At 41.4% G+C, this 17,159-nt stretch overlaps 2 protein-coding genes across 4 annotated transcripts in view; one reads left to right on the top strand and one right to left on the bottom strand.

The window, feature by feature from the left end:
* Positions 1 to 17,159, top strand: part of rbms2b (RNA binding motif, single stranded interacting protein 2b) — a 212,966-nt gene that overhangs the window by 116,008 nt on the left and 79,799 nt on the right. The gene's annotated exons all lie outside the window — the stretch shown is intronic.
* On the bottom strand, positions 703 to 15,537 carry calcoco1a (calcium binding and coiled-coil domain 1a). 3 transcript variants are annotated; one of them, XM_074644319.1, is made up of 15 exons: positions 15,301 to 15,536; positions 14,018 to 14,182; positions 13,825 to 13,927; positions 9,339 to 9,541; positions 8,936 to 9,148; positions 8,490 to 8,638; positions 8,338 to 8,425; positions 8,071 to 8,226; positions 7,341 to 7,595; positions 6,939 to 7,064; positions 6,566 to 6,661; positions 5,605 to 5,692; positions 5,170 to 5,417; positions 4,813 to 4,904; positions 703 to 2,742 (listed from the first exon to the last, which is right to left on the bottom strand). In XM_074644319.1, the coding sequence occupies exons 2-15, from the start codon at positions 14,147 to 14,149 to the stop codon at positions 2,715 to 2,717; spliced, it is 1,977 nt and encodes a 658-aa protein (XP_074500420.1). In that variant the 5' UTR covers positions 14,150 to 14,182; positions 15,301 to 15,536; the 3' UTR covers positions 703 to 2,714. The 3 variants fall into 3 exon arrangements, with proteins under 3 accessions (XP_074500420.1, XP_074500421.1, XP_074500422.1); XM_074644320.1 differs by having other exon boundaries at positions 8,338 to 8,407; positions 15,301 to 15,533; XM_074644321.1 differs by lacking the exon at positions 4,813 to 4,904 and having other exon boundaries at positions 15,301 to 15,537.

The following is a 17,159-nucleotide window of genomic DNA, read 5'->3' as shown; positions in this document are numbered from 1 at the left end:
TTTAACACCTTCCCCTGTGCGAGCAGAGGGGTAGGCGGGCCATCTTAAAGGAAAGGGTAATGGAGAAAGTGATGAAGAAACGGGTAAAGGTATCTGTGACCAGAGTGAGAATGGAGGGTGTGCCAGCCAGCAGGGAGGAAGAGGGAATAAACAAGGCCAGGTAGAGGAAGGGGTGATTTGGGGAAGGGGGAGCGAGAGCTGGGGGTCATAAAAACTAGGAGATGTGTTCTGGCCTCTGGGTCTTCATATCTTTTACATTTCTAATTAAAAGAGATAAAGAGTGAGGGAGTCATCAATCCCACAGTGATTTCCCAGTTAAGGTTTTAGAGGGGGCTGTAAACTAGGCAGCCCGGCATCATTGATTTTATAATTAGCTATCGTCACCCCAGACTTAAGATGGAGGGAGTGTGGTATAGAGGGAGCTTAAAAGAGGGAGCAGCAGACTGCCGGAGGAGTGGCGAGGCACAAGGATGGAGATGATGATGAGGAGGTCAGGCCTGAGGGAAGAGCGCTGGAGAGCCAAAAGGTGAGCGGAGAGAGAAAATCCAGAATGAGATCTGAGACAGGCAATGAGCCAAAAGGGAATATAGGTTATAGGGCTGTGTGAAAAGAAATGGCATAGTTAATTACCAGTGAAATGTCATGCGAGGATCAAAATATTGCTATGATCTTTGGCCAGAAAAAGACACATTAGATCCAATAATGGATACATAAACCATTTTATTATGCAGAACCCCGCCCAAACCCTGTTACATGACTGATGAGAAAATACACGGCGGCGTACATGTGGGATAACCTTCACACACAAAACTTCAAAACAAACCATAACCACTGGAGCTTTATTGCAACCGGAGACGGTGTTCCCAACGAGGAGCACTCGTACTGGAGCTCTCAGTGGAACAACAAAAAAAAACACAACTTCCCGAAGACATAAAGTCAGATTACAACCACAAACAAGGACTATGGAGAATACATGTAGTGTACTGGAAAAAAGAATAGCTCCTCAAAAACATTCCCACTTCTATACAAGGAGACTCAACGTGAACTGCAACACCAGAAGACCCAGTGACACAAGGTTTCATGACCCTGTTCCTTCTGTTTAAACACTTAAATCAATCATCTTTCACCTTAAACTCAACATACTGCTATCATTCCCTTTCATTAGCACCGATATCTTGCAACAATATAACTCTTATATCAAATCTTAATAGAGTCGAAGTATCTGAAAGCAGAAGGTAAAAACAAAAAAAAAAGTGTAGATAAAATATATACGTAAACACAGCACACCATGGTAATGATTAAGATAATGATAAAAGGACATATTATTAAGTATCCATATATCAACTTTTCATCTAAAAACTCTTCTATAGTAAAAATAGGGTGCAAATACAGCAGATAAAATCAAGCATCAAAGTGTCTATAGCAAATCTTCTTTGCCAAGCATGTCACACATTGCACAGACAGCTCTGTGAGGAAAAACATCTATTTCAAACTAAACCTGAATATAGTTTCATTGCAGCGTAACTCAAGTTAATTATAAATAGAAAATCATGAAAAATGCATACGGTATTGATTAAAAGGTAGGCAGCGACTTTTTATTAGGCAGTATATATTGCCATATAGGACTAGGTGTGGAAATACCAACACCAGGTCATGGTGTCAGTAGATCTATAAAGATGATTTTTCTTTGACTCTTTTTTTAAAAATTATTTTAGGCAGAAATTTAGAACTGCATGAATGTGAGATTTCTGTACAATACAAACTGTAACAAACACTAAATATCCAAATGGCCGGCTAGTAAATTTCATTTATGAAATCCGGGATCATTAAAAAGTAAAAACTGCTTCTGATCTATAGTGAGAAGCATTCATTTTATAATAATGATGATATGAAGGTACTGAAGTAGAAAGTTGCATCTGGCATCTATTTAATAGACTTTAAACACAATCTGTTCAATAAGCTTTCTATTTCAGACGCTTGTCCGTCTCAGAGCGCCTCTGCATCACTAAATCTCCTTAACTGCATCCGCGTGACAACAATCAACTGCTAATGCGTACAAGAAAGTGCATATCAAATCTTACTTCTGAGTAAATGGAGGAGAAATATGATGTCATAGACCTACATTACTGCAATATAATTCTAGCATGATGCTGTATCATTATTACTTTATGCTGCCGTGAATATAGCGTTCAAAGCTGCTGTGGAGAATTTAATGCTGGAGGAGAGTTTTGCCATGATTTCCAGTGGAGCCGGGGCCTGCACAAAACATCATAATTACAGTGCCTGTCATGACTCCTAATCACAAATGTCATAAAAACGACATAACATCCGTCGTAAAGCTCTCGACGTTGCAATGATTCAACGGAAATCATTCTGCTACAGCCTGCAAAACTCTCCAAACGCCAGAGCGCCATGTCCAAACGAGTGAGAGAGAGTTTCAAACAGTCTTATGTCAGTCATAAACACGGTGCTGACCTGTCACCACAAGCATTATGTCATTCCTAACAACGAAACAGCAACGATAACACAACAGTCAAAGAGGGGGGAAAACAAAGTTCACTGGAAATATTAATGTAAATTGCATATTACCATTTTTGTCTGTGTAGTGAGTGAGCTGTATATGTGCTTGTTAGTGGAAGTAATGTGGAGCCACATTGACTCCAAGAAAGTCCCCCTTCTTCTCTTTTTTTTTTGATCGGCTGGATGTCCACCGGTTACCATAGCGAGGTGTCGGCCAGATCACTGCAGGAGGACACAAAGCAGAGTGTGCGTGTGTGAAAAAAGTGAAAGAAACACACATTTCTGGTTGAAAGGGGAGGTTAGACTGAAGGAGCGGCTGAGCGGGAGAGAGAGGGCTTTAATGATGCTGAAAATTGGCCCGTGACTGCGGTACACCCCTCAGGTAAATCATTGCTACAGCTTGCTGTCAACTTATCTGTCCCCTTGTCCTCCCATCTCGCCCCTCCCACGCCCCGGCTCTGTCTCACACAGTCTCCCCCCCACCTCACCCCGACTCAACTTCTTTTACGACCACATATTCAAAACTTCCATCTTCCAGCCATACTCACCCTGTCACCATAAATAATCGGTCGCATGTGTCTGTGTGCATTAGCAAGCTTTGAATTCATTGTGTACGCCTCAAACCATTTCTGTGTGAGGTGGAAAACCCAGTACTCAGCTACTATGCTTGAGTACAACTACTTCATTTTTTCCTTTTTTACTTCTCTACATTTAAGAAAGAAATACGACACTTTTTTTTACTCCACTGAATTTGTCTGGCTGCTGTGTTCACTAATTACTTTGCCAAGTAAGGTTGTACACACAAATCAAGTCGTGGGCTCATAAAATATGACGCATTGCTGGAGTTTAAAACCAGCCCGGCGTGACAGGAAGAAATTTGTTGGCTTGTTTGGCCTCAAAGAAATTTTCATTTTAATATGCAGCCAGTAAAGCAAAGCTCCATTTTTGAGCATTAAATCTTCAACTGGTGCTCGATTTGTTGTGATTGTCTTATCGCCGCTTGCCTTGCCCTTCATTAATCTAACCTAAATCCTACGATATATTTCAAAGGGAAGGCAAGTAGCATGTCCATGTGTCCGGTCACATTATTTTCACCTTTTAGAAGCTATAACCGCAGCAGTATATGACATGGCTATATCAGAAGCAACATTAAATACTTCCATGTGTAACAGTGTGACATGCTGTGGTGGAGGAAGTACTCAGATCCTTTACTTAAGTAAAAATACCACTTCAGCAATATAAAAACACTCTACTATACAGCTCATAGACAACTACAGACATCTATAACATGACAAGACACTGCTTGTTTGTAAGAAGGCACAAGCCAATAGGGTTGGCAACCACTAGTTGAATAACATTGCATTATATTTTATAAGAAGTAAAAAGTACAATTAAGGCTAATATGGCCAAAATCTTCTATCACTATATAGGTCATTTCATATCTTGATAATGATATATGTGATGATATAGCATGCTTTCTGGTAATTCAATAAATAAATAGTCTATATGAAATAACCACATGGTAAAGCCTGTTGTTGTATAATGTAATACTTGATGAATGAAAAGTACTGGGTATTTTCTCATTTTAAGAACTTGAGTGCAAAATGAACATTAACAGTTTTAAGGGAAATTATAGAGAAAAAGGAAATACATATAGCCCTAGTATATATAACAATAGAAATGATATAGAAATTGTACACAATAGACAGTTTTATATTGTTTTGATGATATACAGTATATCGTCACATTGCCAAGTACAATATTTCCCTCTGAAATGTAGCCGAGTAGTGGAGTAGAGGTCTAAAGTTGCATAAAATGCAAACACTCAAGTACCTCAAAACTGTACCCTGATACTTGAGAGTAATGGAGAAAAGTACTTTCCTCCACACCACCTGTGTGTGTGCGTGTGTGTGTATATATAGTTAGGTTTAAGAAAGAACTACATGGTTGGGCTTAAAATTACTACGTTTGTCCAGTGAAAATGACATTGAATGTTGTGAACATGGGAAACGAACAAACAGCTGATTGTAACGTGACGCACGAGACACACACAGTGATCTCTTGGATGAAAGCCTTGTGTTTGATGGACCCATCCATCTCCCCTCCGCCAGGTGTGTGCCTTTTCGCTCTTTGAACTACGTCACCAGACTCCCGGCGCACTTTCTCAGAGCATTTACTGTTGCCACGGATGGGTTTCCAGTGCGTTTCAGACGCTCTGGGATTAAGAACAGGCTGATATATTCTATGTATGAATATGTGTGTTTAAGGGGGGGGGGTGGGGGGGGGGTTTACCTGAGAACAGCGTCCGCGTGCTCAGGCAGCAAAAGTGCTGTTTCCTCTCCAGAGCTGTGCCTTCCACACTGAAGTGTATCAGATTCCTCCTCCTAAACACCAGAGAGTAACACACACACACACACACACACACACACACACACACACACACACACACACACACAGCAGCCATTACACTCTAATAACTTGAAGACTAGCGGCCTAATTGCTTCTAGGAGATAATGTCGGTATCAAACGATCCACTGCCCATGTTTAACTGGTGTGTGCGCGGCTATCAGCATGAAGGCATAGCTCATTTTCAGTATCACATGCAATTAGACTGTGGTGACGCTGAAAGGTTCAGATAGCGCGTCTCACCGAATCAGAGCTGTGTGCCAGAGTGTCAGGGTCGGCCTGGTGTGGCGAGGAGAGCGGGGCCGGCTGGTTGATGACCACCGCGCTCCTCTCCACCTCCCTGGGGGAGGGAGGAGGGGTGGCAAGGAGCAAGGAGTCGGGCTGGCCCTGCTCACACAGGCTGTAGTGTCCCAGAGGTCTTGGTGGACGGAGGGGCTGCAAAGCCTCTGGGTTCTCGTCCTCTGAGTCAGATAACGCGCTGCCAGGCCGCCCTGCCAGGTAGAAAACAGAAAAAAAGAAAAGTGGTCACTTTTCCTCAGGGCGCTGCTCCTGTCACCCCCCCACGACATACAGTAGGCCATTCGGAGCAATATTTAGTGCTGCTGTTGAATGATAGTTAACACTTTTATTGTTCACATCTGCAGGGCGTACAGCAGATTAATGTGCGGCTCCATTCACCTGTAGAGGCAATCGGGGCAGCGCTCCACTTGGCACTGGCCACTGTTCCCATCTTCTGCTCCAGCTGACAGATGTACTCCATCAACTCCTGTAGTAGAAAAATACAGCCATCATATCACACACCAGGGCCAGATTTTCATCATGGCTTCAACAGCCGACACCCTCTTGATGTCTTCTTCTACTTCTTCTTCTTCCACATAAAAATGGTTACACAGTAAATACACAAACACTTGCGGTTATATAAATATCATTATTACTGTTCAATAAGCATTTAAACATTTGATTTATGATGTGTCACAGATTGGCTGCTACGCTCCCTTGCATATAGGCGGATGTTAAATTTAAGCTGGACACTGATTTTAAAAACATTGACCATCTACTCAGCCGGTAGCGGGTGAATGTGATGGTGGTTAGCCAACAAAAACTCTGCAGGCACTTTAACAGCGGCGGCACGGACTGCCCTGAAATCCTCTGATTTATATTGCACTATAAACAATTTATACTGCACAATAACAACTAAGAAGACAACAACAGACAGAAGATTCCCAACACCTGGGACACTCACAATCCCTGTATATTGTGTGTATATGTTCAGTAAGCTTTAGGATAGGAATACATTATTAATACAGAAAAACAAATATTATTCAGAAGTGCACTAAAGCTGGAAAGTGGTACAAACTGTAACTAAACTTATATTCAATTTGAATCTGATAATGACTGAAGCACTGCAGTTGTGAGCTGATTAGGATAAAACTGTTACGATTTACTTGTTAATCCATACAAGCCATTCATTAGCTCTGAGATCAGCTGATAATACTAATAATACCTGTGACACCATACATGCGGTGTTTTCACATGAATGTACCATCTCACAACAGTATATTTCCCCCCTTTTTGGACAAACTTTCTGTCAGCATAGATTCAAGTTGTCCCCTGTGACTAATCAAACTGTTTTTCTGACCTGTTTCTCTGCGAGTAGCTGCTCCTTCTCTTTCTGGCCAACCCTCAGCATGGCCTTCAGCTCCTGGAGCTCCCTGCGGGTTTCACTCAGCTGGACCTGCAGGATGACAGCACAACAGGATGTATCAGAACCTAGATGGGTCACATACTGTGACTTCAGAATGACAACTGTGTAGTATACAGAGTAAATCTCAATAAAGTTAAAGGGATAGCTCTAGATTTTGGGACATTTGCTTAGATAAAGATCAATACTACTCTCATTTCTGTGTGGTAAATGTAGTTTTATCTACTGCAAACACTCTGAGGTGAATTCACAAAAACGAACTTATAACAAGAAACACTAAATACAATAAGTTCTCAGTAGTCTTTCTCACCCGGTTGCAATCCTGTTCTCTCCCAAGCTCAACCTCAAGCTTCACTCTCTCCATCGTCTCCTCCTGCAGCCTCTCCTCCATCCTCTGTATCTCTGCGTTGACTCTCTCCAGACGCTCGTGGTCCTTCTGTCAGGATGACACACACATGTTTACTCATTATATAACATGTTCACCTCATGTGTAAAAACTCAACTTCACAGCTGCAGTGCACAATAAGATAAACAATGAAAGCCACTTAGGAGAGTTATGGGAACATTTAATCTCGAATCCATCACAAGTTGTTTTGAAACATCAGGACATCTATACAAAATATATTCAAAACTTTAACTCTACCACAGTGCAAATGTATAAAAGTTTCGAAATCCTCCACTTCTGATCATATGTTCTGCAGAGATAGAGTACCTCAGCGGTGCGCTGCAGATTCTGCCTCTCCTGGGCCCAGCGGGCTCGTCCCTCTCTCATGGCCAGACTGGAATCTGCGAGCTGAAGGGTGAGTTGGGCTGCCTGCAGACGAGCCTGATGCAGTTCGGCCTGCCCGTGATCCCTCTGGGCCACCATGCCACTTAGGTCACTTTTCAAGCCCTCTGCGGCACGCTCACTCATGTTCAGACGCTCCCGCAGGCTCCGCATCTCCTTCAGCGTAGCCTCGTTCTCCGCCTGGCCATAAAGGGACAAGAAAGTGCACGTTGGCTACATATTGTATCTGTAACTGTAGGTGATTTGCTACATACTGCCAGCCCATGTTTTAAGTCAATTCTATCAAAGTTTTAGAATGTGCTGACATATAACTCTTATTTATAGCAAAGCATATTTATGAAGGAAAGAGCCTAAATCACAAAGTAAAGGTATAATAGGAAACAGCATCCCATCTCCAGCAATTGAGACCATGTGTTTGCCTCGAATAAATTCTGGTGTAAGGTGCAAATACGTCTCCACTTATAGGAGGCGCTGAATTAAAAGCAAGTATCCTTTGGTAAACAAGAATGTGCTGATGGTCACAGCGCATCACACAATTCAAGTCTCTAGCATGCATATTTGCCTATAGTCCATCTTTAACTATCAATCCATACATTCATTTCAACCCTCCTTTCAATCCCCGTCCACTCTGATTTCCAAAGAAATGACCTCAGACCTCTTTCCTGTGGGCAGTGGTGAGTTTCTGGGTGAGGGTGGTGATGCTGTTTTGGAGCTGCAGGACGCTCGTGTCTCTCTGGGCCAGCGAATTCCTCAGGCCCTGGAACTCCTTAGACAGACTTCGCAGTTCACCTTCTGTCTGTTCTAGCTTGGTCTGAAAGAAAGACATGACACAGATGGGAAAAGAGAGCTAGATGTGGAAGAAAAGAACAACGGGGGACACAGGTTTTATTATGATATACAGCATGTTCTGAATTATAATTACCTGCAGGCTCTTTCTCTCGCTGTCCTCGTCTTTTCTCTGAGCTCCTGCCCTCTTTGCTCTTTCCTTCATCCTGCACACACAGATTTGGCTACTGATGATCAAAAGTATTCATGACACCCACATAAAAAACTAAAAGAAAGAAAATGTCTTACCTTTCCAACTCGGTCTCTCTTTCCACAGTCCTCTGAGTCAGGGTTTTGATGTCCTCCTCCAGCTCTTTGATTCGCACTTTGCTCGCCTCCCTCGCATCCAATAAAGCACTTTTCTCCTGGGCTAGTGATTCTCCGAAAGCCTGCTCCTCCTAACAGACCAGAGGCATTTTTAAGTTTTTATGAGGAATTTTAATTTATCATGACATAGCCTAGGCTACCCATATGAAAATATATTACATCTAACATTTTAATATAACAACCCAGACATTTTATTGAATTACTGTAGATTTTTATATTGAAAAAGAGTGGATATTGTTCGAGCAGACGTGCTTTTCATCAGAGAATAAGGGCACAGATACAGAGAAAAGTATGGAAATGGTAGCAGGCAAATTGGTCCTATAATCAAATGATCTTGCCCGTCATTTGCCTATAGCTCTATACACCACCTTCTGATCCATCTCCATCTCCTCCATCTTCTCTTGACTCTGCTTCAGCTCTTCCTGCAGCCTGGCGATATCACTCTCCAGCCCTCTGCGTCGTCGGTCCCAGGCCTCCCTCGCCCTCTTGTACTCCTCCTTCTCTTTCTCCCTGTACCTGTTCGCCGCCTCCTGCGTCTGCAGCAACTCGGCACGCTCTCGCAGACATTCCTGCAGTCGACTCTGACAAGAGACAGGAGGAAGCAGACGGCGGATGGGGAATCATAATTGTGCTCTATAGTCTTTGTGTGCCATGCAATAAACAGTATTGATTCCCAAGCATATGTGTTTTATCAGCACTCATTAATTTTGCAAAACTGAAAACTCTCCTTCACTACCTCATCTCGTAAATCTATGTATTTGTTATGCTCACCTGCAGCAGTTCAGCCCTGGGCACTACCAGCAACATGTCTGTGGCTCCTTCCTCTCCATGGGGCTCCTCCTCAAGGGTCACCAGTTCCTCAAGTGGCTTCGGAGCGCAGAAAGTGAATATGGAGCTGCGGGAGAACACTTCCCCCTTAGCATCGATATATACAAACTCATAGTCATAGGAGCTGGGCTTCGGCAGGTAGGAGGCTGGAAAGTGGTAGAAAAAAAGATGAGATAATTAATTTTCAGTGAAGAATAATTGTGTTTCAAAGTAATCAATTTTTTGTTTGTTTTTGAGTTGGCTTCCCAATATACAAAAACAGTTTTTTCCCCATGGCAGTGGGGCTCTCCAACAGCCCATCCGCCCCCCTGTGACTGTCTCTCCCTCACACACACACACTACTGCCCCCCCCCTCCTGCCGACACTGACTCTCCCCCTCTCTCAATATTTGCACTATCTTTATATCATGTTTATAGCTTATTTGTAAATTGTACATTTTTATTATTTTATTCTAACGATTTTATCTATTCTTTTGTTATTATACTGTTTGTCTTGCACCAACAAAGCCAAAGAAAATTCCTAGTGTATACCTCTTACACCTGGCAATAAACACCTTTCTGATTCTGATACTATATATATAGTATTGAACAAAGAACAAGGTGGGAGCTAAGTGCACTTTAGATAATTAGATAATTTACCTCTAATTTTGGATCATCTTTTAAGATTACTATAAATCTTTTCCATTCATACAATACGACCCTTTAATGAGTTTACACATTTATTTGACATTTATATGGCTTTGATATTGTAATGCATAAAACATTACATTTACAAAATTAAATTGTATTTCCAATAGATTTTTGGTTGTATTGCAGCAACATTGATTTATGAGCACAGTGTTGCAATACATCTTCCAACCACAAGAGGCAGCACTCAGGTGTTTAAGCGCAGGTGGGTCTGGAGGCTGGACGTAATAGGTGAGCGAGAAAAGAACAATGGCGTCACGCGCCATCTTTGATTAGACGGCGGTCGCAAACATTTAACGCTAGAGGGAATTACGAGTGATTTAGCTACTTTACACCTGCCTGGAGTAGCTTTTCCTCAACCTGATACATCGTGGAGAAGTCCAGCTTGTCTCAAGTGAGTTCCTGTTTTCATTATTAATCCGTAGAGGTATTTATAATAAGACAGAAATAGTACTCCAACGGTCCTGTATCAGGAGACCTAACGTTACCTAGCAACCAAACGTTTGGTCCTGTATCAGGATAGCTAACGTTACCTAGCAACCAAACTTTGGTCCTGTATCAGGATAGCTAACGTTAGTCTTTTATCAGGACTAACGGCTAAGCTACCAAACTTGTAACAAGTGTTGTGGTAATTATAAATTATATATTACATATTGAATATTATGTGGTCTTACTAGGGTTAGCATTGGATGTGAATATTGAGTTTTAGTTAACTAGCTCTGTCTGTTCAGTAGAGTGTCTGGTCCACAGGTGTTATGTTGAAGTCGGTTTCCCCGTCGAATAGTGTTTCCCTCCTGTTGAAATGGGTTCAGGTTTCGGTAGAGGGATACCCATATCGACGGGAAACGGTACCAGACACAACACCGGGACATGTTTAGCATGACGTCGCAGTAATTAAAGCAGGTGGAAACGGTTAACTTCAGGAGAAAAATGGTCGGTGTATCTTTTGGTCATTTGATTTTCCTTTCACAAACGGATATAAAAAAAAACAAATTAGTGGTTATTTAAATTTTCATTTTAAAATACACAAATTAAAATTTAAATACAAGGTGTTTTCTTTATCAGGGTCAAAAAGGGATGAACTAAACTTAAAAAAACGGGTTGATTTTCTTTTTCCGTTTCTAAAAACTGCTGTGTAAGAGAAAAAAAAGTACCTGAAGGTGATGGACACGGAGCAGTACGTAGTTTTTTTTAAACAATAAAATAGTGTGTCTCAGGGAAGGAGACATGAATCCAGTTTTTCTGCAGTCATGTCTTTTCCCCCTCTCGCATAGCACCGTCCTCATACGCGCTCTTATTTTGTAAATGGCAACTTCCGGTCGTAGAATATGAAAAAAACATTCTTCTGTCTTTTAGTGATTTTATTTTTTGTTTTTAGAAATAGAAAAAGAAAATGAACCCGTTTAAGTTTAGTTCATCCCTTTTTGACCCCGATACAAAAAAACACCTTGTTTTTCAATATTAAGTTTTGTATTTTAAAACGAAAATCAAATAACCACTTATTTTGTTTTTTAATATCCGTTTGTAAAAGGAAAATCAAATGACCAAAAGATATACTGACCAAAAATACATCTTCCAGTGGCTCAACATTTGTCCTACTCATATGGTGTATTAGTTAGATAGCAAGCTCGCTACCAATACATAAAAAAACAAACTAAACTGGATTTTGTTCAGAGTTCAGAAAGTTAGTTAAACCAGTGACTTCACTCTGAGGATAACGTTAGGTGCTGTGAGGAGCAGCTTAACAGGGCCCTCACTGTTCGGCTATCTCCATTAGACACAGCCAGCTTCCATTTAAGTGAGCCTAATTAATGTTATTAGTGACACCTGTGTTTTCCCTTCAATGCCATGTCAAAATGGCTGCTGTGAAAAGGGCCTATATACTGTAGTTAGTATGCTCCAACAAGCTAACTGCTCTTTAAACAACAATGTTTCCCCAATTTAATTATATGTCTACACATGTTAAATATATATATATATAGATATATATAGTTGTGCTCTTAGCATAAACTTGCAACTGACTTCAAGTTTATTTGCTAGTTGTTTAACAAGATTTGTCCATATCTCCACATTCTTAAAGGGACTGTTTGTAAGACACAGAAATTGCTTGTTAGCAGCGACACCTGTGGCCGTTACATAGACATGAACGAGCATCGCTCAAACAGTGAGGCGACACACGTCAGCTAAAACCACAATATCACTCTATATTTCACCTGCTTGGCAGTAATGTTAGCTGACCAGACGAAGGTCTCTCCATGAATCGATGCTGATTCTAGTGTTAACTTTTCCTGCCTCAGCCTCCCGACCGCGGAACAGGGGAGACTACGGAGTTTTGGTTGGAGACGATAACGTTATTCGCTGCGGAGCCCCGTCACTTCACAAGACACGGGAAACCTCTGCTGGTCTGGAGGAGCTGCAGCATTTATTTCTGCACAAACGTCCACTGTACATATACTAGATATTCTCAGAGCTAAATTAACTTCTGCAGTGTGTAGTGTGCGCGCATACACGTAAGAGTGGAGCGAAAGAGCGAGAACGAGCGCGGTGTGTGTGAGTGAAGGCAAGCAGGCAGAGTAGCAGAGTTCAGCAGAGACTTCGGCCCTGGAGACCAAAGCTACGGTCTCCCCCGCGGCCTCTGACTGCGGCCAACACTGTTTACAAGATGGGCTTCACTAGATATAACTTTGCGGTTTTGGTGCTTCTGTGTAGTTTGTGTTGGAGTCTTGTCTGAACAGCGTAGCCACACGTGGGCACGCATGGGACACTGACCCGTAATGATTTATATGTGTAAGAAGTTACAAACAGTCCCATTAATTCTCTTTCTTTTTTATCCCTCAACTAAACAGGCAACAACTGATGAAGTTATGCCGTCGGCTTCCCACCACATCCATACTTCTCAGGAGCAGCCAGCCACAGCCCATGACTTCATCCAGCCTATAAAGTAAGCTAACCTAATACTATCCTTATCTCGCACAGGCTATAGCTTCATGTTTAGAATGATTTACTTTTCTGTTTCACTACACATGTACAGTAGAGGGGCCAGATGGAAAACGGACAGGAAGAATACAGCAAAGTTTATGACCTGTATTGTAACTTAAAGCACCAGCTTAGGTCACGGTGCAGGCAACCTTCTTTTTAAATCACTGCATCGCTGATGATAAGGAAGCATCAGCACTTTCTTTAGACTTTCCCTCCTCTGCTCTACAACAAATGAAGAATGACACTGTCAGTATGCTTAAGTTAGTGATAAATCAACTAGAGGTCAATGCCACACCTGCTGCACACGTGCCCCTCACACTGAATCAGGCTTATCAGTTGCTACTGATAGACAGGACAGAGTGAGCACTGTATACTTGACTAGTAGTAGTCAGAGCAGGCTTTGACAAAGGCATTGTCTTTGTCATGCCCATTACTCAACCTCCTGCAGCCTAAAGATATTCATTCAAACCATGACAGAGACTGTGCCTGTGTTAGAGACCAAGCTGAGGGGGATATTTGTCTTCTGTACAGGATATTTTCCCCTTTTACATCTGTGGAAATACTCTTTTAAGATAGAAATAATTAACATTTTCCTCCATTCAATACACCAGTCGCTAGCCTTTAGTGTACAAGAGAGCAATTCAATTTACAGAAACATCAATCTCCCGCTGAAGGTTTTATGTGCACATCTAAGCACCGTACCAGTATAGATTCTGGCTAACTATGGGAAATAAAATACAATTAGAAAACAAGGGCATGAGTACCCTGGAAGTGCACACAGCAGTTGACATCGGTGCCCTCTTGATAGTCAGGCGGGGCCTTTGCCCAAACAAATGTGTGGTAGTCCTTCACTGACGTCCATCCAACCTTAGGAAGAAAACATGCTGTTATTTTGCAGTTGAATACATCTACTCTTTATTCACTTAATTTTTGTGACAGTCGTCAGGTTAACAATACCTTAAAGAGCCCTATCCAGTCATTGCTGGCCCAGTTGTGCTCTGGGCTCAGTGTGTAGTGGCAATCGACTCTGCTCTGAGGGAAGTAACTGCAGCCCACGTTTCTGAACTCCACACTGCAAGCCTTTTCCATGGCAACACAAAAGAAAGGCAGGCTATTGTGCACCTACAGGAAAAAACACAATTCAAACTTCAGTGTTTTTTTTTAGTTTTTTTTAGGTTATTCAGTACAATTTCAGGGTATAAACAGGCATGCATGATTTAGATACGCTAATTGTGCAATAGGTAAGATGTGACCACTGGAGAACAAACAAGACAGTCGTTGGCCTGTGAATATTTATTTAGTGTAAGATGATATCCTGACTGAGCGCACACTTGAGGAGAGGACACCTCAGCGACCGCATGGCCTTTGAGCAACATGACATATTGCATGTTTGTCACTAGGGCTATTTCAGTAGTTGTCAACATCACTTGCTTTTGTACACCATCACGTGTAAGCATGCAGTACAAGATGTATTGGGCCTTCCTCCTTCATGTATAGGGCTCAAATTCTACACTTTTTTTTTAGAAATTCCTTCCTGCAGTTAACCACATCTCATGGAGACATATGTGTCTCCACTGAGGGCATTATTTATTCATTTAGCATTGTGTTGGGTTTTGACTCCACCATAGGTCATATGTGTGTAACTGTTGGTACTGGATGTACCCTGTCATGCCAGAAATTAGACTATGCCAACATGTGCAAGGACAAACATTTAAAGGGAACTCTAAAAGCTCCTATTTGGGTTTACAGTGTACATATACTGCAAACTGTGGATTAACTGTGACTTTCCCATACTTTATATTTATCTCATGTGGTACAGTCATAATCCAATAGGGTAATTACAGAGTTTTCTGTCAGTAATGCATCCTTCTAAATTTAGGAATAAGGGACGAAACTTTTACTGTGTAAATATTGCAGATGCTGTCAAAAAACCACAGATCAGTGACTAAAATATAGAGTAGCTTCCAGGAGGGTTCACATTACACAGCACGAGGCTTGAGGCCCAACAGTGGCACATGTCGAGAAAACAGTGTTCCATGCACGTCGATTGCAAGCTTAGGAAGACAAAACGTGTAAAGAAAGCTACTAAAGGTAGATCTGAACCAGTACTCGTTAATTATCATTATCCAATTAGTCAATGTCCTGCGCGTGCAAGTCAGACGAGACAATAACGGGCTTTGTTAACTACAAAAGACATCTGCGCACATTATCTGTCGACCGTCTCGGGTATCTTCGCTTACCTTTTTATCGCCCTCACTTCTCTGTTAACAGTTTAGAACGAGCCGTCTTTCTATCACGATACAAGGAGTCACAATGCGTGAGAAAAAACAACAAAAACATGAGCGACACAGACGCGCGTTGCTCCTCGGTTGCTCAGTTGCTCCACTAACACGAAACAATAACACAAAAAAAAAACACAAAGCAAAACACAAGCATGACAGCTTCACTTCCACTGCGGGGAATTATGGGAGCTGTTGTTCACCACGTCGAGGAAATTACGCTGTTACACCGCACTCTGAACTACAATCCCCAGTGCTCAGAGCAGAATAGCAAGGGGGACGCGCTGGACGTAATATGATGCTTCTCATCGGCAGCTGTTGTTTTTCTCATCGCATGTCAAAGCACAGAGAGCCACTGGTTGTCCGACAGCGATGTGCTGACTGACCAATGGGAATTAGTATGTCTTGTGTGCGATGAGGAAAACAACCTTACAGAGATGTGCAGAGTGGGAAAGAGCAATTTGACCCTTGTTCAATTTCTGTTGTGATTTCTTTTGCATTTGCAACCATCTCATAAGTTACAAATTGTATATGTTGCTGTCAATATTATTATTATTACACATTATTTCCCATGCAGCTGGATATGGACAATGTAGCCTATACACTGAAGGATATTTAATTTGAATGGCAGTAAAATACTACCTGTAGAGCTGCAACGTTTAACCAATTAGTTATTAAATTAATTGCCAACTATTTTGATAATTGATTCATCTGTTTGAGTCTAAATTCTCTGATTCCAGCTTCTTAAATGTGAATATTTTCTGGTTTCTTTACTCCTCTATGACAGTAAACTGAATATCTTTGAGTTGTGGACAAAACAAGACATTTTAGGATATAGTCTTGGGCTTTGGGAAACACGGATCGACGTTTTTCACCATTTTCTGACATACAAACAACTCGAATCGACAGATTAATTGAGAATGAAAAATAATCATTAATTGCAGCACAAGTCATCTTCGTCCTGCACATGATAACCTATCTAATTTGATAGTTCTATGTTTGAGTTTTTACTAATCAGTTGAATTGATGTCCTGCAGTTGCCTGATCCAATTAATAAGAATCAGTTTTTATTTGCCAAGTACATACATACAAGGTTGACTCCAGCTTTTATGCATCTTTGTAAACGTACTTACACAGAATAGAAAAAACAGCTAGGGACTAAGACAATAAAGCTGGAAATATAAAGTTAAAGAATAGACAGGACTGTTATGTACACAAGTAGTGAAAGAAATAGGTGTATATATAAATCTCACCAATGACCAAAAATAAAATAAAAAATAAAATAAAAACGTCTCTTTAAGTGTAAACAATACAAATAGTGCAAAGAATAACTACTGAATGGATAGATATGGGCTGGATTAAGCAGGTTTACTGAGTTACCTGTATAACCAGAACAGATCTTTTTGACATAAATCCATGTTCCTGATTTGATGGGGATTTCAGGTTTTATTCAAACACGGTAATCCTACTTTTTGAAACACTCAGCAGTTTGCCAATTGGTTTGAGAGACGCCTCACATCTCAAAGCATGATGATGTTATGGCGCCGGACAGCAGATGGCAGTATACCATCTTGAAAACTCATTGCTTTCCATTCAGGCTGTCACATGCAGAGCATATTCCTAAACCATCTATAACACACAGTGCATGTTTTTAGCCTCCCGAGACTGTCCCATAGCCTTCTGATGTCATCTTGGCACACATTTTTCTGTATTTTTCCTTAATGTAGGATACATTACATAGAAGGAATAGTAATTAATTAGGCTGAAGCACGAGATCCAAAATAGAAAAAAGAAGACACTGAAGGCCGACATCTCTTCAA

Source organism: Sebastes fasciatus, chromosome 8 (assembly GCF_043250625.1).
Source record: "Sebastes fasciatus isolate fSebFas1 chromosome 8, fSebFas1.pri, whole genome shotgun sequence".
Lineage (NCBI taxonomy): Eukaryota > Metazoa > Chordata > Actinopteri > Perciformes > Sebastidae > Sebastes > Sebastes fasciatus.
This window is presented reverse-complemented; position numbering and strand designations above follow the sequence as displayed.

Bases quoted from the DNA above. Each gene is read 5' to 3' on its own strand.
- calcoco1a (XM_074644319.1), bottom strand. From the start codon at position 14,149: ATGGAAAAGGCTTGCAGTGTGGAGTTCAGAAACGTGGGCTGCAGTTAC. The intron at 9,542-13,824 runs GTACTCATGCCC...ACCACTTTCCAG, and splicing joins CTGCTGTGTGCACTTCCAGG to CCTCCTACCTGCCGAAGCCC. The intron at 5,418-5,604 runs GTGAATGGAGCC...TCTACCTGGCAG, and splicing joins TGCCCCGATTGCCTCTACAG to GGCGGCCTGGCAGCGCGTTA.